We start from the raw sequence: 25,781 nt of genomic DNA, 5'->3' as shown, positions 1-25,781 counted from the left end.
ATAACTCTGCAATGTTGGGTTGTATTGGAGAGAGTCTCTGTCTTAAATCATTTTCCACACACAGTCTGTCCCTGTATTTAGTTTTCATGCTAGTGAGGGCGAAGAATCCCCTCTCACATAGGTACGTGGTTGCAAAGGGCATCGGTGTCTTAACAGTGCGATTTTTCAAGGCGGAATACTCTGAGCACAGCCCAATCCAGAAAATGACAGTGGCTTCTGATTAAATTAAATTTTCACAGAACTGCTTGTTGCAATTTCGATGAGGCTCTCTTGTTCAGATATCGGTAAGTGGACTGGAGGCAGGGCATGAAAGGGATAACGAATCCAGTTGACTGTGTCATCCATTTCGGAAAGTACCTGTGTAATTGCGCACCCAACTCACTCAGGTGCCTCGTTTATCAAATGTGACATTGTCTGTAAGCTTGAGTTCATTTGCACACAAAAAATCATTCAATGATGGAAAGACCTGTGTGTTATTGCAGACAAAGAGCTCCAACTTCTTAATCATAGCCTCAATTTTGTCCCACACATTGAATATAGTTGCAGAGAGTCCCTGTAATCCTGGATTCTGATCATTCAGGTGAGAAAAACGTGTGAGAAACTTGTCATCATGCAAGCGTTCAGACAAGTGAAAATTATGGTCAGTAAAGAAAACTTTAAGCTCCTCTCTCAACAAAAAAAAAACATGTCAATACTGCGCACTTCTGTATGTTGTAAAATCGTTACATGGTCGCTGCCCATATCATTGCATAGCGCAGAAAATACACCAGGGGCCTTGCTTTAACAAAGTTAACAATTTGTCCAAAACGTCTTTCAAGCTGTCAGGCATTCCTTTGGCAGCAAGAGCCTCTCGGTGGATGCTGCAGTGTACCCAAGTGGCGTCGGGATGCACGCGCATTACCACTCCACTACTGTATGTCTCCCTGTCATGGCTTTTGCACCATCAGTACAGACACCAACATGAGCATCAGCTACGTTTGGCTACATATGGACCGTTAGTGGAATTCCCACGAGAGAGTAATGGTTAATGTGATTGGATGTTAATTATTTGACAAGGCATGCCCGACTAGCATCACCACCCTGGATGGTTCCGACCTAGAATATGTGGACGTCTATAAGTACCTAGGTGTCTGGCTAGACTGCAAACTCTCCTTCCAGACTCATATCAAACATCTCCAATCGAAAATCAAATCAAGAGTCGGCTTTCTATTCCGCAACAAAGCCTCCTTCACTCACGCCGCCAAGCTTACCCTAGTAAAACTGACTATCCTACCGATCCTCGACTTCGGCGACGTCATCTACAAAATGGCTTCCAACACTCTACTCAGCAAACTGGATGCAGTTTATCACAGTGCCATCCGTTTTGTCACTAAAGCACCTTATACCACCCACCACTGCGACTTGTATGCTCTAGTCGGCTGGCCCTCGCTACATATTCGTCGCCAGACCCACTGGCTCCAGGTCATCTACAAGTCCATGCTAGGTAAAGCTCCGCCTTATCTCAGCTCACTGGTCACTATGGCAAACACCCATCCGTAGCACGCGCTCCAGCAGGTGTATCTCACTGATCATCCCTAAAGCCAACACCTCATTTGGCCGCCTTTCGTTCCAGTACTCTGCTGCCTGTGACTGGAACGAATTGCAAAAATCGCTGAAGTTGGAGACTTTTATCTCCCTCACCAACTTCAAACATCAGCTATCTGAGCAGCTAACTGATCGCTGCAGCTGTACATAGTCTATTGGTAAATAGCCCACCCTTCTTCACCTACCTCATCCCCATACTGTTTTTATTTATTTACTTTTCTGCTCTTTTGCACACCAATATCTCTACCTGTACATGACCATCTGATCATTCATCACTCCAGTGTTAATCTGCAAAATTTTTATTATTTGCCTACCTCCTCATGCCTTTTGCACACATTGTATATAGACTCCCCCTTTGTTTTCTACTGTGTTATTGACCTGTTAATTGTTTACTCCATGTGTAACTCTTTGTTGTCTGCTCACACTGCTATGCTTTATCTTGGCCAGGTCGCAGTTGCAAATGAGAACTTGTTCTCAACTAGCCTACCTGGTTAAATAAAGGTTAAATAAAAATAAAAATAAAAATAAACATTGTGTTTTATTCTGCTGAACACTCAATGGTTTAATTTTATTTTTTGCAGTTAAACGAGGCTACTCAGGCGAGAAAAAAAACTCACCCAAATGTATAGCCCCATTGCAAAATATAAATGGATTGTTTGAAAATGTAAAGAAAAAAATGTTAATCACATTTTTATTTGGCGTACTCCAGACGGTATTGTGAGCACCCATTGGTTGGGCCAGAGCCAGAATACAGGTGGGTAAAGCAATTTTTGAAAATTCTTCATTAGATTTTATACTGATTGGTTAGTAGCAGGTTTAGGATAACTTACGCAAAAGGTTAGGATAATTAGGTTAATGTTAGGAAAAGGGTTTGGGTTAGCTATTTTATTTGTTTATCAACTTTTGATGTCAATTTGACAAAAGCTGTAACCCGTCTAGACATGTGGTCCCGTCTAGCTTTTGGTCAAAATCGATGCGCTTGAACAGAAGGGAACGCCCAAGGAAGTGACGTTGGAAAGGGAAGTTACCCAAATCCAGGACATCCATGCTTGATCTAAAAACAACAAAAACGTTTTTTGGACTGATTGTGGGTAAATTGAAATTCAGTCGACTAATTGCACCACTATATTATTTGTGAGACCAACGTGGAGGGGGAAGACTGCTGACTTTCAGGGTAACGTAGCAGGACACGTTTTCAATAGCTAGCTAGCTAGCTAGCTAATTTAGCTAACTGCACACACGTGTGAATCGGTGCCTCAGATCATAGCACTAGACTGGTAAAGGTAACATGTAATGCCTAGGACTGACACATTTGGATTAACTTTACATTCACATGATGTCATAATGTCACATTTAGCTGTAGCAGACATGTACAACTAGCTAGCTATGGGATCATTTTTGTGTGTGTTGCAGAGGGACGTGTATCGTATCCCACCAGTCACCATGGCAGAGGATACGTTGATGTTGAACCTCTCGTCTGACTCAGCTCCAGCATGTCACTCGAAGAGTTATCAGAGACCAACGTCTCAGGAGAAATGGGCTTTGGTAGGTAAACTCGGGTCACAACAATGTCACGAGTTTTGTTAAATCTTTGCCAAGTACCTTAACTCCACGGTGATTTTATTCACGGAGTTGAGTACAAACTATAGATTTTTTTAACTGAACCTCCGACTCGCTATGCAGTTGTTCATACAGTGTACCTACGTTCTCCTCTGTTTTTTTCTGATGTCATACTTTTAAAAAATAAAACGTGAATCAAATACAACAACCGACTGTTTACTTGTTGAGATTAAATTGGCACATGAATGAACATTCCCGCTGAGGTTATATTTGATTAACGTTTTATTATAAAGTATGGTTTCAGCAAACGGTGGCATTAAGCAACAGAGGACAAACATAAGAACATGATAAGGGTTTACATTTTGAAAATATCGGCTGCATAGCGAGTCAGTTTTTATTTTTATAATTAGTCTGCTCTCAACTCCATGGATGAACTCATTCTGGAGTTGAGGTACTTGGGAAAGTGGGATAACTAGTCAGTTGTACAACTGAATTCCTTAAACTGAAATGTGTCTACCACATTTAACCCAACCCCACTGAATCCGGCAAGGTTGACCAATCATTGTCAGCACAGCACTTGCAAACTACCTAAACTCCTTTTGTTACCTTGTTCTCAGTTCATCTCTGAATAGATATTACATGTTTTTGTTTTAATTTCCAGAAAAAAGCACAGAAACGAAAATACTCAGGAATACAGAAAGGGTTACCTAATAAACAACAGTTCAATGGGCCTAAGACCAAGGACCAACAGCCCCCCGAGGACATGGAAGAAGAGGATGTACCAACCCATAAAAACCCTGTCCGAAAGCCAGCACCAAAGGATGCAGCCAAAGCCGTGTCCCCTGAGACCCCAAAACCTGCCCAGAGATTCAAAGCCCAGACAAAAATGACTCCAAAAAGTAAACATGTTGGGGAACACAGAGGAGAGGACAGTGTGTTCATAAAGACTTCGTCCCTCTTTAGAAATAACCCAGATATCCCAGACATCCACAGGTAAGTTCTTTCAATGACGATGGGAGGGTGTTGAGTTGGTAATGTTGCACCTGGCTGTTGACCTATGTGGTTTCGATCTTGAATCAAGCCTTTATTCAAATAGTCTACTTTCTATACACCACTAATGGTTTGCTGAAAACATGTCTAAGGTCCAAGACTTACTACAAATACAATTATTTATCATGATAGTAGTACAGTCTAAGAAAAAACAAGCTTGGGTGTAGGGTTAGAGGGTTTGTTACTCCTGTTTTGTGAAATGTTGTTTGGTTAGTATTAACCCCTTCACTGGCTGTGACTGCAGGCCTGCTGTGACCCAGCTGAAGGAGAAAGTCTTCACCAGCGACTCATTTGCGGAGCTGGACCTTCACCCCCACCTGGTGAGCACCTAAACTAGGGATGTGACAAAGGGAAAACGTGAATTCATAATGCAGAGTATGGTCCTGTTGCCTATGACCGCTAGGGTGCAATGAAATACTATCTACCGCAGTCATAGGCTGAATCATAAATCGAATGCTTGGCCCCTAAGCCCATTATTGAGTGGCATCTTGCTGTTGTGTTCGATCGTGAACACTCAAGTCTGAAATTATTTTGGCCAAAATCAACATTGAGACGATGCATGCTCTACGTCCCAACTGCCACTTATCAATATTTCAAAATCTATTTGCGAGCATGGTCTCAACTGGTCTTGTGCATGACTCATTCACTGTTAAACACGGGCACTGGAACAGACGCACACTCTGAAAGGTGTTGAGAAAGTTGTAAAAACAACATTGATCTTTCTCCTGCCCAAATTATGTTCAAGTATATCGGTCTCCAGGGATTTCATCAACTGATTTAGCTTGTTGTAGCATGCCTGCTGCTAGCTAGCTTCACTGACAAACACATGGATGGGATTTTAGATAGCTAGCAAAGGATGGGGGCGGCAGGGTAGCCTAGTGGTTAGAGCATTGCAAGTTCAAATCCCTGAGCTGACAAGGTACAAATCTGTCGTTCTCCCCCTGAACAGGCAGTTAACCCACTGTTCCTAGGCCGTCATTGAAAATAAGAAATTGTTCCTGACTTGCCTAGTTAAATAAAGGTAATTAAAAAAAAATGTTGGGCACAGCACTGTTTGACAGCTTGCTGATGAAGTTAGACATATACGCAGCAGTTAGTCAAGCATAGCACATCAGCTCCTGTCGCTTGCATTTCTCTGCCATTTTTTTTCTTCTACTTAACAACGATGACTTGTTGAGCGCTTTATATCCTTGGCAAATCACTTAGGTTGCAGTCATTAAAACTCATTTTTCAACCACTCCACACATTTCTTGTTAATTGACATCATTTGTGAGTCATTTGGAGGTGTACCTGTGGATGTATTTTAAGGCCTACCTTCAAACGCAATGCCTCTTTGCTTGACATCATGGGAAAATCAAAAGAAATCAGCCAAGACTTCAGAAAACAAATTGTAGACCTCAAGTCTGGTTCATCCTTGGGAGCAATTTCCAAATTCCTGAAGGTACCACGTTCATCTGTACAGACAATAGTACACAAGTATAAACACCATGGGACCACACAGCCGTCATCCCGCTCAGGAAGGAGACTCGTTCTGTCTCCTAGAGATGAATGTACTTTGGTGCGAAAAGTGCAAATCAAAGGACCTTGTGAGATGCTTAGGAAACGGGTACAAAAGTGTCTATATCCACAGTAAAACGAGTCCTATATTCAACGTAACCTGAAGCCACTGCTCCAAAACGTCCATAAAAAAACAGATTACGGTTTGCAACTGCACATGGGACAAATATTGTACTTTTTGGAGGAATGTCCTCTGGTCTGATTAAACAAAAATAGAACTGTTTGGCCATCATGACCATTGTTATGTTTGGATGAAAAAGGGGGGAGGCTTACAAGCCGAAGAACACCATCCATCCCAACCGTGAATCACGGGGGTGGCAGCATCATGTTGTGGGGTTCTTTGCTGCAGGAAGGACTGGTGCATTTCACAAAATAGATGGCTTCATGAGGTAGGAAAATGATGTGGATATATTGAAGCAACATCTCAAGACATCAAACAGTAAGTTAAAGCTTGGTCACAAATGGGTCTTCCAAATGGACAATGACCCCAAGCATACTTCGAAAGTTGTGGCAAAATGGCTTAAGTACCGCAAAGTCAAGGTACTAGCCCTGACCTCAATTCCATAGAAAATATGTGGGCAGAACTGAAAAAGCGTGTGCGAGCAAGGAGGCTTACAAACCTGACTCAGTTACACCAGCTCTGTCAGGAGGAATGGGCCAAAATTCACCCAACTTAATGTGGGAAGCTTGTGGAAGGCTACCCAAAACATTTGACCCAAGTTAAACAATGTAAAGGCAGTGCTACCAAATACTAATTGAGTATATATATCTATATCAGGCAGACAGACACCTACTCATTCAAGGTCTTATATTTTATTTTTGCTATAATTGTGAAGACAACAATTATGAAATAACATATGGAATGATGTAGTTACCCAAAAAGTGTTAAACTAATCTTAATATTTTATTTTTGAGATTCTTCAAAGTAGTTACCCCTTGCCTTGATGACAACTTTGCACACTCTTGGCATTCTCTCAACCAGCTTCATGAGGAATGCTTTTCAAACAGTCTTGAAGGAGTTCCCACATATGCTGAGCACTTGTTGGCTGCTTTTCTTTCACTCTGCCATCCAACTCATCCCAAACCATCTCAATTGGGTTGAGGTCGGGTGATTGTGGAGGCCGGATCATCTGATACAGTACTCCACCATTCTCCTTCTTGGTCATATAACCCTTACATAGTCTGGAGGAGTGTTGGTTCATTTTCCTGTTGAATAACAAATGATAGACCCATTAAGCGCAAACCAGATATGATGGCGTGTTGCTGCAGAATGCTGTGGTAGCCATGCTGGTTAAAGTGTGCCTTGAATTCTAAATAAATCACTGATAGTGTCACCAGCAAAGACCACAATGCTTTACATTGGGAACCACACATGCGGAGATCATCAGTTCATCTACTCTGCTTCTCACAAAGACACGGCTGTTGGAACCAAACATTTCAAATTTGGACTCCTCGGACCAAAGGACAGATTTCGACAGGTCTAATATTGCTCATGTTTGCATAAGCAAGTCTTTTTTTTTGTGTGTGCTTTTAAGTGTTGTTTTTTTTTGCAGCTTTTCACATTGAAGGCCTGATTCTCGCTGTGTCCTCTGAACAGTTAATGTTGACATGTCTCTTATTTGATCTCTGAATCGTTTATTTGGTCTGCAATTTCATAGGCTGGTAACTCTAATGAACTTGTCCTCTGCATCAGATAATTCTGGGCCTCCTTTCCTGTGATTCCTTTCCTCCTCATTGGAGTCAGTTTCAGAATAGCACTTGGTGGTTTTTGCGACTGCACTTGAAACTTTCAACGTAATTGACATTTTCCGTATTGACTGAACATGTCTTAAAGTAATGATGGACTGTTGTTTCTCTTTGCTTATTTGAGGTGTTCTTGCCATAAGTGACTTGGTCTTTTACCAAATAGGGCTATCTTCTGTATACCACCCCTACCTTGTCACAACACATCTGAATGGCTCAAACACATTAAGAAGGAAAGAAATTCCACTTTAAACTTTTAACAAGGCACACCTGTGAATTGAAATGCATTCCAGGTGACTACCTCATGAAGCTGGTTGAGAGAATAACAAAGGGTGGCTACTTTGAAGATTCTGAACACTTTTTTTAGTTGGTTACTACATTATTCTGTGTTATTTCATAATTTTGATGTCTTCACTTATTCTACAATGTAAAAATAAAGAATCTTGAATGAGTAGGTGTGTCCAAACTTTTGACTAGTATTGTATATTTTTTTGTTTTTTTGTAACAGTAATTTTTTTAATTGGAATTTCACAATTTTAACCCATATTAAGAGATGCAACAAAAAAAACAGCACTCGCTTACACATACCTACGTGTGTGTGTATATATACACACCCATACATACGTACACCATTTCCCTCTTCCCGCTCGGTGCTTCTCTCACCCCATCCTCATCATTGCATCTCTCAATACATACATTTTAAACAAAAAAAGCTCAGTTTAAATCAAGAAGTTAGGTTCCACACATGGAACGTACAGTGTAGTTGTGAAATACATAGATCCTGCCATTCTAAGAGAATCCTTGCAGCATAATGGCTGATACTTCAGGTTCTAGGTAATTTAGATAAAGTTCCCGTACTTTGTAGAACTGGTCTGTTTTAGAATGCAATGTACATGTCAGATATTCCAGAGGCACCCATTCAAATAGTATCTTATGCCAATCTTTAATAGAAGGAACCTTATCACTAATCCACTGTAAAAGGATGTTTTTCCTCGCTGTGAAGGTAAGGATGTTGTAAAGCCTCCTTTTACCCACAGAAGTAACATGCCTACTAGGGAGACCTAACAGTAAAGAAACTGGGTCCAATTCTAGATCAACCCCTAGAATCTTAAGTATTTTGGTACATGACCATAAACAATGTGTTATGGTGCCTGTTTCAGTTTTGCATTTAAGACACTGAGGAGAAGAGGAAGTGGGGCTAAAAGCATGTCTGCGATTTGGGGATATATGCAATCTGTATAGTACTGTATCTTTGATTGGGACCTGTTAGTGGTTGTTTTGTTGAAGGAAAAAAATGTTGCTTTTCAGTTAGTTTTTTTCTTAACATTAGTCCCAATTCAATTTAAATGTTTTTACATTCACACTAAACCTCGACAGTAAATATTTTGTCTAGGGTTTTATTCAGTAGGGTGCACTGTAGCAAAACATTATTGCAACAGAAAACAACAAGCATTGGACATGGGACAGGTTCAGGTAGTCCCTCTCTGTTGTGTGTGTTCTTCCGTTTTCGTGACTTTTGAATATGACCCAGGTCATCGTAGCTGGAGTCTAGACCACAGTCATTGTCAAGCTGATAATTCTCATTTACAATGTGTCTTATAAGTCAGTGGCCCTGTGAGACTTTGTTGGCTAACTGAGTTGGTTCCCTCATCAGGTGGCGACGCTGACCAAAGTGCTGAATGTGACCACTATGACCAGGTAAAGCCTCCATTAGTGGTTTTCTTTGCTTATTAACCTATGTGTTCCAAATATTGATGATCCAAGCTTCTTTGAAAAAAAAAATATATATATATATAAGAACTTATCAACTACAAGCAACACTAGACTCTATTATTATGGTGGGAGATTTGAATACGGCCTTAAATACCTCTATGGACCGGAAAGGAAATCGCACTACAAACTATCACCCTCGGGCACTTAAGGAAATCATGAATGTCATGGATATATTGGAATTAGTGGATATATGGAGACTTAAATATCCTGAACTAGTGAGACATACATGGTGGAGGCTTAATCAAGCTAGTCGTCTTGACTACTTTCTTATGCCATTCGTTCTGGCACCAAAAGTTTTTTTTAAAAAAACAGTTGATAGGGGACAGAATGCAGTCGGATCATCACATAATTGGCATATATATTACTCTTGCAGAATTTCCACCTGGGCGAGGATATTGGAAATTTAATCAAAGCCTTCTTGATGATAAATTGTTTAGAACTAAAACAGAAGAGTTTAAAAGTTTTTCAGACATAACATAGGTACAGCAGATCCCCTTATTGTATGGGGCACTTTTAAATGTGCCTTTTAGAGGCCATGCAATTCAGTACTCATCTATAAAATAAAAGCAATTTAGATCAAAAGAGTCCATATTAACAAAGGATATTGAAGGACTAACAGTACAGTTAGATAGCAATAAAAACTGTACCGTAGAGGCACAGAATAGGTTAGAGGAAAAACAAAGAAATGGAGGAACTTATTCAAGAAAGATCCAATGTAATACATTATAAAAATAAAGCGAACTGGATGGAATATGTGGAAAAATGCACCAAATTCTTTTTCAATCTTCAATATAGAAATGCTACCAAAATAAATGTATTGAAACTTGTTACAAATGATGGAGTCATGCATGACTCACCGAATTATATTCGGAGGAAGTAAATTACTTTAAGAATGTTTTCATTTCAGTCTCCTCCATCTCCACTAACTGAAACTAATTGTATGGATTTTTTTCAGAATAATAATGTAAAATTAACATCTGTCCAGAAAGACTCATGTGAAGGCCAAATTACAGAGCAGGAACTTCTTGATGCAGTTAAAGCCTTTAAGTCCGGGAAAACTGCAGGGCTGGATGGCATACCAGTGGAAACTTACCAAACATTTTTTTTTATATACTCGAGGACCATTATTAGCATGTTTAACCACTCCTATATAAATGGTAGATTATCAGACACGCAACAAGGTCTGATATCATTATTTCTGAAACAGGACCCAAGTGGTGTATATATATAAAGATCCAGTCCATAAAAAAAATTGGAGACCTCTTACACTTCAGTGTTGTGATGCAAAAATCCTAGCAAAATGCTTTGGCCATAGAATTAAAAAAGTGTTGTCAGATGTTCATTCTAATCAGACAGGTTTTTTACATGGACGATATAATATAAGACAAGTACTGGAAACGATAGAACACTGTGAAATATCTGGGACACCAGGCCTGGTTTTCATAGCTGATTTTAAAAAGGCTTTTGATAAAGTACGACTGGAGTTTATATATATATATAAACTCTTTTTAAAATCAGCTATGAAAACCAGGCCTGGTGTCCCAGATATTTCACAGTGTTCTATCGTTTCCAGTACTTGTACCCATTTTATAAGAGATTCCCCAAAATTGAAATATTCTAAGCATTTTATTTATTTATTTATATATATTTATATATATATATATATATATATATATATATATATATATAAATGCTTAGAATATTTCAATTTTGGGGAATCTCTTATAAAATGGGTTAAAGTTATGTATATTAACCCTGTGTGTAAAATAGTACATAATGGCTACATCTCAAAGTTTTTAACTATCAAGAGGAGTAAAATAAGGTTGTCCACTATCGGCATATCTATTTATGATTGCCATCAAACAATAATATTAAGGGATTAGAAATCCTTGGCTTAACTAAGGTGACGATTCATGTTTTCTTTTAAAACCACAATTAGAATCCACAGCCTCATAGAGGATCTAGATATTTTGCTATCCTCTCTGGATTAAAACTAAATTATGATGTGTTCTATATTATGTATTGGATCACTAAAAAAAATGCAGATTTTACATTACCATGTAGTTGACCAATTAAATGGTCTGACGTAGATGTGGACGTACTCGGTATACAAATCCCAAAAGAAATAAATTATCTCACTCCCAATACATTTTTATAGAAAGTTAGCAAAAATAGATAAGATCTTGCTTCCGTGGAAAGGAAAATACCTGTATTTGTGGAAAAATTAGTTATTTAGTTATATCACAGTTTACCTATTTGCTTATGGTTTCTCCTACACCCAGTGACCTGCTTTTTAAATTATATGAAGAAAAAAAAATTGATTTGGAATCGGCAAGCCAGACAAAATTAAAAGGGCCTATTTATATACCGAATATGAATTGTAAGGGCTGAAATGATTCAATATTAAAGCGTTAGACCTCTCACTAAAGGCATCGGTCATACAAAAGTTATACTTAAATCTAAACGGGTTCTCTAGTATTCTCATCCTATGTTCAAGAATGGCCTTTTTCCCTTTATTCAGATTACACCTGATCACTTCGGTTGTTTGAAAAGGAAATAATCTCAAATATATATATATATATATTTTTTAAACCAGCCTTAAAAAGTTGGTTGCAATTTCAGTTTAATCCACCTGAAAAGACAGAACAAATAATACAACAAATATTGTGGTTAAACTCAAATAAACTAATTGATTAAAATAACGTATGAAAGAAAAGGTATAATTTTAGTGAATGATATCATATATATATATATATATATGAGACTGGTGGAGTTGTCACACATGCAGCTAACACAGACATACGGAAATGTCTGCTCTACCCAAAATTACAACCAATTAATTGGAGCATTACCACATAAATGGAAGAGGCAAATAGAAGGGGGGAAAAAGTAAGGAACTTGTATGTTGGACCTGTATTAAAGAAAGTAAATTGTTAAAAGAAAGTGTGATAAATAAAAACATATACCAATTTCATTTAAGGACCAAAAAACTGACAGCTGTGCCATATAAATGGCAAAATAGTTCCATTCCATGGCACATGGTTTATGAATTGATACGCAAAACAACGCCGTATTCAAAACTTCACATTTTTCAATTTAAATGACTATACAAAATTCTTGCAACCCAATAGAATCTTATATATTTGGGGGATACAATCTTCCCAGCTCTGCAGATTTTGCTGTGAGGAGGCAGAGTCATTAGCTCATTTATTTTGCTATTGTCCATATGTAGCTTGTTTTTGGTCACAGGTCCAGGAATGGCTGAAGAATTGCAACATTTGCCTAGAACTAACGCTGCAGATGGCAATATTGGGTGATTTGGAAAGCCATAGTCAAGCAATCAATAATATTATTATTATTTTAGCAAAAATGTTTTTTAAATTTACCATCTGTAGAAGCTATAAGAATAGAAAGGTTCAGTACTTTTGTGAAGCATCACAGCACCGTTGAAAAATATATGGCAAATAGAAATCCAAAATGGATCATGTTGAGAGATAGATGGGTGGGGGTGAATGGAGCTGAAGGGTGGGACTAATAACAAGATAACCAATGTAAAACATACGGGGTCTGTAAAATGTATATAGGTTCAGAAATTTTGCGAAATAGCAAATAGAAGTCGAACTGGATGGACATCAGAAATGGAGGAAGGACTAAAAACAAACAAAATATAACTATTGTAAAATAGATTGTCTGTAAAATTTGTAAATGAGGTCTAAACTGAAGGTAGAAGCGGAAGTGTTTATTAGTTTACTCCAATTGGGGGAAGGGTGGTAGGGTTTGCGGGGAATAGTAAAGGTATATTCTTAAACTATGTATATCTATATAGGTATGTGTATGTATACATGTGTATATGTATGTACAGTGGGGGGGGAAGTATTTAGTCAGCCACCAATTGTGCATGTTCTCCCACTTAAAAAGATGAGAGGCCTGTAATTTTCATCGTAGGTACACTTCAACTATGACAGACAAAATTTGAATTTTTTATGAATTTATTTGCAAATTATGGTGGAAAATACTTCACTTTATAGTGCACTATAATATAGGGAATAGGGTGCCATTTGGAACGCATAGCTGCCAACTGTCCTCAGCATTCAAGATGCTCACAGATCAATCGGCACATTCTGTATACTAACGCTGTTTTCCTCGGCAGTGTCCAGAAAGAGACCATTCCTGTCCTCTTGTCTGGTCAAGACGCTGTCGTGCGCTCTCAAACAGGATCGGGTAGGATGCATTTCCAGCTCTTTATGCTTCCTTATGATGTTTAACTGCGTCTTATTTTTATATATTCCACATACAGTGCATTTGGGAAGTATTCAGATCCTTCGACTTTTTCCAAATTCTCTTATTACTGCCTTATTCTAAAATGGATTAAATACATTTTTCCCTCATCAATCCATACACAACCGCATAAAGGTTTTTGGACATTTTTGCAAATGTAAAAAAATACAATTATTCATACTCTGCTATGAGACTCAAAATTGAGCTCTGGTGCGTCCTGTTTCCACTGATCGTCCTTGATGTTTCTGTAACTTCATCGGAGTCCACCTGTTGTAACTTCAATTGATTGGACATGATTTGGAAAGGCACATATATAAGGTCCCACAGTTGAGCTAAAACGAGTGAATTGTCCGTTAGAGCTCCAAGACAGGATTGTGTTGAGGCACAGATCTGGGGAAGCGTACCAAAAAATGTCTGCAGCATTGAAGGTCCCCAAGAACAGTGGCCTCGTATCATTCTTAAATGGAAGAAGTTTGGAACCACCAAGACTCTGTTCACCATAAGTACACAGCCAATACAACGCAGGAGTGGCTCCGGGACAGGTCTCTGAACGTCCTTGAGTGGCCCAGCCAGAACCCGGACTTCTCTGGAGAAACCTGAAAATAGCTTTGCAATGACGCTCCCCATCCAACCTGACAGCGCTTGAGAGGATCTGCAGAGAAAAATGGGAGATACTCCCCAAATACAGTTGTTCCAAGCTTGTAGCATCATACCCAAGAAGAGTTGAAGCTGTAATCGCTGCCAAAGGTGCTTCAACAAAGTCCTGAGTAATGGGTTTGAATACATATGTAAATGTGATATTTCAGTTTATTTTTGTAATACATTTGCAAACATTTCTAAACATGTTTTTGCTTTGTCAGTATGGGGTTTTGTGTGTAGATTGAGGGGGGAAACTATTGAATCTATTTTAGAATACCTCCGTAACGTAACGATGTGGGGAAAAAGGTGAGGGGGCCTGAATACTTTCGGAGTACGCTGTTCTTTTCCTGAAGAAGCCTAATTACCATACAAGTTGTTTGGGGAATGGGAGAATATTTTCTTCTATATACATTGTACAGATTTAATCATTCAGCAACATTGTTTGGAGAGGATGCAGATACTTTTTATTTTTAGAGCTTTGTGTGAGTAATAGTCCTCAAGTGAAATGTTTTCCTTTTTGTACTGGAATGTCTAGGTAAAACTCTTGCCTACGGGATACCGCTTGTTCAGTCTTTACAAGCAGTGGAACCAAAAATTAAGGCAAGTGCACTGATTTGTTTATTAAAATTAATTTTAAAAAGGTCAACATATTATTTGCATGATATCCAGGAACCGCTTTTAATGTCAGAGAATGATCAGCTCATTGCCTAAGAATAGTGTGATCATGTGCATGTAGGGTTGATATATACATACATGCATACGTACATGCATACAGTTGAAGCTGGAAGTTTACATACACTTAGGTTGGAGTTATTAAAACTTATTTTTCAACCACTCCACAAATTTCTTGTTAACAAAATATAGTTTTGGCAAGTCGGTTAGGCCATCTACTTTGTGCATGACATTTTTCCAAACCAGACTACGGTTTGCAACGGCACATGGGGACAAATATTGTACTTTTTGGAGAAATGTCCTCTGGTCTGAGGATACAAAAATATAGCTGTTTGGCCATAATGACCATTGTTATGTTTGGAGGAAAAAGGGGGAGGCTTACAAGCTGAAGAAACCCATCCCAACCGTGAAGCACGGTGGTGGCAGCATCATGTTGTGGGTGTGCATCATGTTATGGGTGTGCACACTTTGCTGCATGAGGGACTGGTGCACTTCACAAAATAGAGAGATGTATGTATTTAAGTCTGTATTTATATTAGAAGGTTAATGAAATCAGGAGGGAATGAGAAGGATGTCCCAGTAATCCTTCTGCTTGGATTTCTGGAAAAAAATTGATACCCTATATCTGTGTGCCTAAACCTTCTGCATATCCTTTCTCCAGAGAGGGGATGGGCCTCTTGCTGTCATCGTGGTCCCCACCAGAGAGGTATGCCCAGGTCATTTTCTCTTTTCTTTCTCCCACTTGTTGTTCATCTTTACTTTTCTAACCTGCCCAACTTCTCACCTGGGTGCATGTGTTATACAATGAGTCACTGTGCCGTTGTCATTTGTACAACAAGCATACACACATAATGGATGTTGAGTTTGAGTTGGTACCACTTTGATTTCTTCTTGATTTTTGTTCCCCCTCAGCTGGCCCAGCAGAGCTTTCAGATCTTCCAGAAGCTCCTCAAGGTACAGTAAGGTTGTGCCCCAAATGACACCCTATTCCTTTCTAGACCCAAATGACACCATATTCCCTTTTTAGAGCACTTATTTTGACCATTTGTCATAGGGCTCTGGTCAGAGTATAGCGCTATATAGGGGGTAGGGGTGCCTTTTGGGATGCATCCCTAGTTTTTCTGCCCAGCAAAGCACTACAGCCACAGTCAGCCAGAAAAGCATTGGGATGTGATGGGCTCGTTTCCCCTGGCTATTGTACTGTACTGTACCTTCATTCCCATCCCTCTCCTCTTGCCAGCCTTTCACATGGATCGTGCCTGGAGTCCTGATGGGGGGGGAGAAGAGGAAGGCAGAGAAAGCCAGGTTTTTCCCCCCATTGATTGACTTGGTAGCATATTGGTTATTGGGGGAAGCTTTCACTATAATTGGTGTCAGTGGATCCAACCTAGGCTGTGTGTGTGTGCTTACATTCCTATCTGTCTGTTTAGGCTGCGTAAAGGGATTAACATTCTGATCACCACGCCGGGCCGACTGGTGGACCACATCAAGAACACGCTGAGCATAGCCTTCAGCGCTGTCCGGTGGCTCATCCTGGACGAGGCTGACCGGTACACACACTCACTCACCTCAGTCACTCACCGCACTCACTCACATTCTTTGACCTCTTTCCTTTATGGTGAATGAGTGGTTCTGTGTTTGTCGGGGTGTAGGATTCTGGACCTGGGCTTTGAGAAGGACCTGACAGTGATCCTCAATTCCTTGAATGCCACTGGACCTCCCAGGCAGAACGTGCTCCTGTCTGCTACTCTTACAGATGGTAAGCTGCCCAAGTGTCTCGAATAAGACCTGAGTCCTGTTTGTTAGGCACCAAATGGAAGGAATTGAGGAGGAACTGCATTTGACATTTTAGTAATTTAGCAGCATCTTATCCAGAACGACTATCAGTAGTGCGTGCATACGTTTTTCATACTGGTCACTTGTGGGAATCGAACCCACAACCGTGGCGTTGCAAGCACCATGATCTACCAACTGGGCCACACGGAACCAAATCAAATCTATTTATATAGCCCTTCTTACATCAGCTGGTATCTCAAAGTGCTGTACAGAAACCCAGCCTAAAACCCCAAACAGCAAGCAATACCGGTGTAGCAGCATGGTGGCTAGGAAAAACTCTCTAGAAAGGCCAAAATCTAGACAGGAACCAGGCTATGAGGGGTGGCCAGTCCTCTTATGGCTGTGTCGGGTGGAGATTATAACAGAAGATGTTAAACTGTTCATAAATGACCAGAATGGTCAAATAATAATAATCACAGTAGTTGTCGAGGGTGCAACAAGTCAGCACCTCAGGAGTAAATGTCAGTTGGCTTTTCATAGCCGATCATTAAGAGTATCTCTACCGCTCTTGCTGTCTCTAGAGAGTTGAAAACAGCAGGTCTGGGACAGGTTGGTGTTCCATAACGGCAGGCAGAACAGTTGAAACTGGAGCAGCAGCACTGCCAGGTGGACTGGGGACAGCAAGGAGTCATCATGCCAGGTAGTCCTGAGGCATGGTCCTCGGGCTCAGGTCCTCCGAGAGAAATAAAGAGAAAGAGAGAATTAGAGAGAGCATACTTAAATTCACACAGGACACCGGATAAGACCGGAGAAGTACTCCAGACTGACCCTAGCCCCCCCGACACAAACTACTGCAGCATAAACGCTGGAGGCTGAGACAGGAGGGGTCAGGAGACACTGTGGCCCCATCCGATGATACCCCCGACAGGGCCAAACAGGCAGGATACAACCCCACCCACTTTGCCAAAGCACAGCCCCCACACCACTAGATGGATATCTTCAACCACCAACCTACCATCCTGAGACAAGGAAGAGTATAGCCCACAAAGATCTCCGCCACGGCACAACCCAAGGGGGGCGCCAACCCAGACAGGAAGATCATGTCAGTGACTCAACCCACTCAAGTAACGCACCCCTCCTAGGGACGGCATGGAATCATCATCATTACTTTGGGTGTAATCATTAGTGCACACTGTAACGTTTTGCAACAAAAAATGTTTAAAAAAAAATATTGTACAAGTTCACGTTAGTCCCTCCCTAATATGGTCTGTTTGGTCCCAGCTAACTGGGACTGCAGGCAACAGGCCAATCAGATCGGTCTGTGTGTGACAGCTGCTATATCAGCTCTCTTGTGGACCAATAGAACACACACACTTCCCTCAATATAAAGCTAATTTTTTTAAATTTGTCTCAATACTTCAGCATTTTAGTCACCTTTTTATTTTAGGGTATTTTAATATCTGTTTTACTGTTTAGAAATTAAAGCATTATCTTGTGCCCCCAATTGAAGAAGGAATACATATTGGACAGATTCACTTATAGTGTATTAAAGCAGTGAAAAGTTTGCACTCAATGACTTATCAATGTCCCCAGCTCAGTTAATCCCTACCATAAAAAAAAATAAAGAATAATTTTACCTTTTATTTAACCAGGCAAGTCAGTTAAGAACAAATTCTTCTTTTCAATGACGGCCTAGGAACAGTGGGTTAACTGCCTGTTCAGGGGCAGAACGACAGATTTGTACCTTGTCAGCTCGGGGTTTTGAACTTGCAACCTACCGGTTACTAGTCCAACGCTCTAACCACTAGGCTACCTTGCCGCCCCATTGTGTTGCTGAGTTGTCATAATGCCTCAGCAAATGTACATTATACCAGGGGCATTGGTAGACACAATGTGAGTAACTTAATTTATGTCCATCTAACTGCTGATCCTACAGCGATCGAATGCAGTAATCATGTGCAGATGAACCAGAGTTATACTGTTAGCACTGAGGCGGTGTGGCCTAGTAGGAAGTCCCTATGTGTGCAGCTCTCCCTGCACTAACGTAAATAACATGAGCATGTCTACAGTGCATTTGGAAAGTATTCAGACCCCTTGACTTTTTCCACATACATTACAGCCTTATTCTAAAATTGAGGAAAAAGACAGTTGGAAACTTGTTAGGGATAGGGGTATTTGGAATTTCGCATGACTGAGGTGTCCAAAGTAAACTGCCTGTAACTCAGGCCCAGAAGCTAGGATATGCACGGTAGTATTGGATAGAAAACACTCTAAAGTTTAGAGAACTGATTTGTCAGTTGAAAACCAGAGGACCCATTTTTTTATTTTGACCTGCCAGCCAATTCCAAGTTTAAGCTATTGAAACCAAAGACTTTCGCCTCCCAAATTGCAGTTCCTATGGCTTCCACTAGATGTCAACAGTCTTTATACATGGTTTCAGGCTTGTATTCTGAAAAACCAACGAGGAATAGTTGTTTATTCTCAGGAAGTCCATGGCGAACTTAAACTCATTGCGCGTGTGACCGAGGGAGCGTGCTGCGTTTTCTTTTCCTATTGAAAATAGTTTGCTCCATATGAAGTATTATCGTTTATTTAGATATTAGAGTACCTAATAATGAAATAGAAACGTTGTTTGATTTGTTTGGATAAACTTTACTGGTAACTTTTGGTACTCGTATGTCTGCATTCTGAACGGGTGGAATACTGAACTCAATGACACCTACTAAACGGACTATTTGGGATATAAATAAGGAATTTATCGAACAAAACGACCATGCATTGTGTTCCTTGGACTCTTGATTGTGATCAGAGGAAGATCTGCAAAGGTAAGTCACTTATTTTATTGCTATTTGGGATTTTGTGACGCCTCTGCTTGTTTAGATAATATGCTGTTGTGGGGCGCTGACCAGATAATCGAATGCTGTGCTTTCGCCGTAAAGCCTTTTTGAAGGTGGTTAGATTGCCAAGATTCTAAGCTAAAGATTCATGTATGACACTTGTGGTTGAAGGTTTAATATTACGTTTTCTTTTTGTTTTGGCGCTCTGCAATTTCACCGGATGTTGTCGCGGTGGGTTGCTAGCGGGACCCCTGCGCCAGAAAGGTTAATCAATCTACACACACTACCCCATAATGACAAAGTGAAAACAAGTTTTTATACGTTGTTGCAAATGTATAAAAAATGAGGTGTAGGTTCAGACTGAGGCTCAGAATTAGAAGAATAGTCATCCGAGATGTCATGATTAATTTCTTCCCCATCTGAGTCAAATTTGACAAATGTATACATAAAAAAACCTCTATCACATTTACAGAATAATTCAGTCCCTTTACTCAGTACTTTGTTGAAGCACCTTTGGCAGTGATTACAGCCTCTTCTTCTTGGCTATGACGCTACAAGCTTGGCACACCTGTATTTGGAGTTTCTCCCATTGTTCTCTGCAGACCCTCTCAAGCTCTGTCAGGTTGGGTGGGGAGCGTTGCTGAACAGCTCTTTTCAGGTCTCTACAGAGATGTTTGATCAGGCTCTGGCTGGGCCGCTCAAGGACATTGAGACCTGTCCCGAAGCCACTCCTGCGTTGTCTTGGCTGTGTGCTTAGTTAGGGTCGTTGTCCTGTTGGAAGGTGAACCTTTGCCCCAGTCTGAGATCCCAAGTGCTCTGGGGCAGGCTTTCATCAAGTATCTCTCTAATTTGCTCGGTTAATCTTTTCCTTGATCCTGACTAGCCAACCAGTCCCTGCCGCTGAAAAACATCCCCACAGCATGATGCTGCCACCACCATGCTTCACCGTAGGGATGGTGCCAGGTTACGTCCAGACGTGACGCTTGGCATTCAGACAAAGAGTTCAGTAGCTGGTTTCATCAGACCAGACAGTCTTGTTTCTCATGGTGTGAGTAATTTAGGTGCCTTTTGACAAACTCCTAGTGGTCTGTCATGTGCCTTTTATATTTAGGAGTTGCTTCTGTCTGGTCACTCTACCATAAAGGCCTGATTGGTGGAGTGCTGCGGAGATGGTTGTCCTTCTGGAAGGTTCTCCTATCTCCACAGAGGAACTCTAGAGCTCTGTCAGTGACCATCAGGTTCTTGGTCACCTCCCTGACCAAGGCCCTTCTCCCCTGATTGCTCAGTTTGGCCAGGCTGCCAGCTCTAAGACGAGTCTTGGTTATTGCACCCATTTAAGAATGATGGAGGCCACTGTGTTCTTGGGGACCTTCAATGCTGCAGAAATGTTTTGGTACCCTTTCACAGATCTGTGCCTCGACATAATCCTGTCTCGGAGCTCTACTGACAATTCCTTTGACCTCATGTCTTGGTTTTTGCTCTAACATGCACTGTCTAGTGATGCACCAATATGACATTTTTGGCTGATACCGATGTCTGATATTTTCCTTGCCAATTTTTTTGTTGACCAATAACAAATATTAAACATTTTTGCGGCCTTTCAAGCATTCTAGTACAGTTAAATAGTTAACGCACACGGACGAAGAGGCCTAAGGCACTGCATCTCAGTGCAAGAGGCGTAACTACAGTCCCTGGTTCGAATACAGGCTCTATCACATCTGGCTGTGATTGGGAGTCCCATAGGGCGGTGCACAATTGGCCCAGCGTCGCCGGGGTAGGCTGTCATTGTAAATAAGAGTTTGTTCTTAACTGACTTGCCTAGTTAAATGAAGGTTACATGTTACGCCCCTGAAAAAGGGGAGAAATAATCACGAGAGTGATACGGTCTTGTTTCCTCAATAATAACTTTTAGTGCAATGAGAAAAGACTGCGATTTCCCCGGGAACTTGGGTGGAGACCAGAGCAATCGATCTTAGGCTCATGGATTAAGAGCATTTAGGAGATCACAGATTAACATTTTTACCCTTCCATTAGACACCACAAAATAAAGTAATCAATATAACGTTTACACATTCCTCTCACAATTCGTACCCTTTGTACACTTGACGGATTTGAACATTAACACAATTATATGAATGATCAATCTCTATCAACTAATACTGAATGCATAATCCTTTTAACCGTCAATATTTTAAGACCCTCACATACTATGAACTTACAAATACTTTTTAATGTATAACAGGCTATGAATATTTCCTTTAACCTGTCACACACACACACACCATACTGACCCCAAAAATATTTTGGGGGCATTTACAGTTTAAATGCACCGTAGCCGAATACATTTAAACTCTGTTTTTCACAATTCCTGACATTTAATCCTAGTAAAAATTCCCTGTCTTAGGTCAGTTAGGATCACCACTTTATTTTATGTGAAATGTCAGAATAATAGTTGCGAGAATTATTGATCAGCTTTTATTTCTTTCATCACATTCCCAGTTGGTCAGAAGTTTACATACATTCAGTTAGTATTTAATAGCATTGCCTTTTAAATTGTTCAACTTGGGTCAAACATTTTGGGTAGCTATTCCACAAGCTTCACGCAATAAGTTGGGTGAATTTAGCCCATTCCTCCTGACAAAGCTGGTGTAACTGAATCAGGTTAGTAGGCCTCCTTGCTCACACGCTCTTTTTAATTTCTGCCCACAAATTTTCTGTAGGATTGAGGTCAGGGCTATGTGATGGCCAGTCCAACACCTTGACTTTGCTGTCCTTAAGCCATTTTGCCACAACTTTGGAAGTATGCTTGTCCATTTGGAAGACCCATTTACAACCAAGATTTAACTGATGTCTTGATACAATATATCCACATAATTTTCTTTCCTCATGAAACCATTTATTTTCTGAAGTGCACCAGTCCCTCCAGCAGGAAAGCACCCGCACAACATGATGCTGCCACCCCTGTGCTTCACGGTTGGGATAGTGTTTTTCAGCTTGCAAGCCTCCTCCCTTTTCCTCCAAACATAACTATGGTCATTTTGGCCAAACAGTAATATTTTTGTTTCATCAGACCAGAGGACATTTCTCCAAAAAGCGTAGTCGAGCTTTTTCATGACGGTTTTGGAGCAGTGGCTTCTTCCTTGCTGAGCGGCCTTTCAGGTTATGTCGATATAGGACTCGTTTTACTGTGGATATAGATACTTTTGTACCTGTTTCCTCAGCATCTTCACTAGGTCCTTTGCTGTTGTTCTGGGATTGATTTGCTCTTTTCGCACCAAAGTACATACATCTCTAGGAGACAGAACGCGTCTCCTTCCTGAGCGCTATGACGGCTGCATGGTCCCATGGTGTTTATACTTGCGTATTATTGTTTGTACAGATGAACGTGGTACCTTCAGGCGTTTGGAAATTGCTCCCAAGGATGAACCAGGCTTGTGGAAGTCTACAGTTTTTTTAAATCCTGAAGTCTTTGCTGATTTCTTTGAATTTTCCCATGATGTCAGAGGCACTGAGTTTGAAGGTAGGCCTTGAAATACATCCACAGGTACACCTCCAATAGGCTGATTGACATCATTTGAGTCAATCAGAAGCTTCTAAAGCCATGGAATTTTCCAAGCTGTTTAAAGGCACACTGACCGCTGGAATTGTGTTACAGTGAATTATAAGCGAAATAATCTGTCTGTAAACAATTGTTGGAAAAATGACTTGTCTTGCTCAAAGTATTGTCCTAACCGACTTGCCAAACTATAGTTTATTAACGAGAAATGTGTGGAGTGGTTGAAAAAGAGTTTTAATGACTCCAACCTTAGTGTATGTGAACTTCCGACTTCAACTGTACATATTTAGGGTGTGACAATGGACTTTGGATTGTACATTTTGTATGATATTTCACAAGACAGTGTATGACACCACTAACACTGTGTGCCTGGCATAGAGATGCGTGTACAGTGCCTTCAGACAGTATTCATACCCTTTCACTTAATTCCACATTTTGTTGTTACAGGCTGAATTTAAAATGAATTAAATTGAGATTGTGTCTCGATTTATCTCACTGTTCTAGTTAATGTTGTGTTGGCAGGCTTATCCCGGTTAGCTGCGATCAGCATGAAGGAGCCTGTCAGCATCCAGGTGGGAGAGAACTCTGAGGGGATCAACAATCTAACTCCGGACTCCACCACAGTCCAGGGCAAGTTGGACCGCTTTGCTGTTCCCGAGAGGCTGCAGCAGCACATGGTGGTGGTTCCCAGCAAACTAAGGCTGGTCTGCCTGGCAGCCTTCATCCTGTCCAAGTGCAAGGTAAGCAGGGTCTGGTATTGGGTGAAGTTTTCCCTAGATGCTGATCTGATCTTGGGTCAGTTTTAGCTTTTCTCTCACTAAAGATTGAGATTAGGCTTGCGGGATGTGAAGGTGGTCCTAGATCTGTGCCTGGGAGAAACTTCTGCCCAGAATGCACAGTCCACATGCAGATAACCCCCAAATATCAACATCATCTTATTGTTCGTGTTAAATCGGGGAGCTCAATTAGTCTTACCATTCTGGGAAACTAAGTAGGGATGTTAATCGGTTAGCTTCTGAAAATTACATTTGACCAGTCGTGCTAATTGGTCTGCAGGCTAATTTGCATAATTTAGTGGAATTGAATTGGTGTGTGTGTATTTTCGTTAGTCGTCATGCATCTTATGACACATGCACAGCATACAGAGCCTAGTTTGAGGAGTGGAATATCCTACCACATGTCAGACAGCGTAAGATTATATCCTCAGTGGAGTGGAACTTGCTTTTCGTAAGCCCAGTCACTGTGCAACGATTCTAAATTAAATTGCGTGTTTCTCTCCCGTTCTATTGGTTTTCATAACTTTCGTTTCCCAGAAGCCAAAGGCCCAATCTTAGTCATATTACCAACGCATCCTAGTTGTTATACTTACTATGCACCCCTCTTTCTAAGTTTCTAACAGATTTTCCTCTGTCACATATGGAACCGCTCGCATTAGGTGTGCTGTTTCAAGTGGTGTTTTCCCCTTGCTACTGCTTCATTACAGGAGTTACATGTTCAATAATTGGCTATACAATTTTGATTGATAAGACAATAGGCTTGCTTTTGGCGCATGTTTCCATTAAGCTCGTAAGGGAAACTGTCCGGTCCTTGTGTGCATGCCTAGTATCAGAGGCGAAGCGAGAGGTTTCACTCTCGCCAAAATCTGTCCAAAATAACCCCAATGCGTTTATGTCGCCTGCCTTCAAGCCTTTTAACACTGTTAGGGCGGATAAATAAGCGTCTCGTCATTATATACAGATCTCTAATAGTATTTTCTGTTGGTTACGTCGTTTTACTGTTTCGATTTTTTTTTTTTTTTACTGTTAACCGGTTAATGAGATTTTTTTTATTCGGCAGCAAAAGTGACTGAAGTTTGTATCCCTAAAGTAAAGGATATGCACATTGTCCCATTTTATATTATGGCTGTGTTTATCCTCTCACCCCTGCAGTTTGAGAAGGGTCACAAGATAATCGTGTTTGTGTCGAGTTGTGAGGCAGTGGAGTTCCTGCTGATCCTTTTCAGCGCTGTGCTCTCTGGGCCAAAAGCCAAACAGCAGCCTCCACTCAGCTTCTTCCGTCTCCACGGCAACATGAAGCAGGAGGTGAGACCCTACTTTTTTAACCTACCATGTACCCATGTGACTGTTGCATGTTAGTACAGGACTTTTTTACATTTGTGTTACACAGGCATCACTTCTAGGGCCTTCTCTGGAGCAGCAGCACAGTCTTTCCAATGAAGGCTGCTTTTAGTCAGGGTCAGAGAGTGGCTATACCATGCCCTGTGTTGCCACTAACCAGCTGGTGTAGTGTGGCAGTCACCAGGCCATGCCCTGTGGCTGTACCCGGGGAGGAGCTGAGGGCTAATGCCCTGCCCAGTGTTAACCCCTGTCCCAGGGCCGCTAATGACAGTCAACGGGGGCTGCCCATATGGCACCTCTGGGGGCGTGGGACTGGAGATGGGCAGTGGGCACAAGCTCTGGTTATATATTAAAGAGGAATGGGTCAGGTGGCAGTTTGGACGGCAGAGGCTGTCATCGATGCTGGATCTATGTATCAAATGGCACCCTATTCCGGATATAGTGTACTGCTTTGGTCAAAAGTAGTGCACTATGTTGGGGATAGGATGCCATTTGGGATTCGGACAGAGTTATTATGGATGTGTTTGGTAATAGGAGTGCACAGGCTTGGGCCCCTTACAACTGCTCCTGTGACGAGGATGGCAGGTGACACAGCTGTTATTGCACCTGAAACAGATTGTCCTCCACAAATACCCTTTA

The 25,781-nt window shown here is 40.9% G+C and overlaps 1 protein-coding gene across 5 annotated transcripts in view; it reads left to right on the top strand.

The window, feature by feature from the left end:
• Positions 1–2,553: 2,553 nt before the first annotated feature.
• The window catches only part of ddx31 (DEAD (Asp-Glu-Ala-Asp) box polypeptide 31), a 55,608-nt gene continuing 32,380 nt past the window's right edge, over positions 2,554–25,781 (top strand). The window contains exons 1-14 of one of the 5 annotated variants that reach the window (XM_020476038.2): positions 2,554–2,675; positions 2,998–3,129; positions 3,806–4,137; positions 4,439–4,514; positions 9,149–9,192; positions 13,418–13,488; positions 14,720–14,784; positions 15,518–15,562; positions 15,769–15,810; positions 16,097–16,161; positions 16,287–16,406; positions 16,509–16,615; positions 23,548–23,765; positions 24,954–25,106. In XM_020476038.2, the coding sequence (XP_020331627.1) occupies positions 3,028–3,129; positions 3,806–4,137; positions 4,439–4,514; positions 9,149–9,192; positions 13,418–13,488; positions 14,720–14,784; positions 15,518–15,562; positions 15,769–15,810; positions 16,097–16,161; positions 16,287–16,406; positions 16,509–16,615; positions 23,548–23,765; positions 24,954–25,106 (1,440 nt within the window). In that variant the 5' untranslated portion in view covers positions 2,554–2,675; positions 2,998–3,027. Of the gene's footprint in view, positions 2,868–2,997; positions 3,130–3,805; positions 4,138–4,438; positions 4,515–9,148; positions 9,193–13,417; positions 13,489–14,719; positions 14,785–15,517; positions 15,563–15,768; positions 15,811–16,096; positions 16,162–16,286; positions 16,407–16,508; positions 16,616–23,547; positions 23,766–24,953; positions 25,107–25,781 lie in introns of all 5 variants that reach the window. The other 4 variants (XM_020476026.2, XM_020476032.2, XM_031807535.1 and 1 more) reach the window with 4 other exon arrangements.

The sequence above is a fragment of the Oncorhynchus kisutch genome, linkage group LG3 (genome assembly GCF_002021735.2).
Source record: "Oncorhynchus kisutch isolate 150728-3 linkage group LG3, Okis_V2, whole genome shotgun sequence".
Lineage (NCBI taxonomy): Eukaryota > Metazoa > Chordata > Actinopteri > Salmoniformes > Salmonidae > Oncorhynchus > Oncorhynchus kisutch.
Note: the sequence above shows the minus strand (reverse complement) of the source record. Positions and strands in the feature narration are given on the sequence as shown.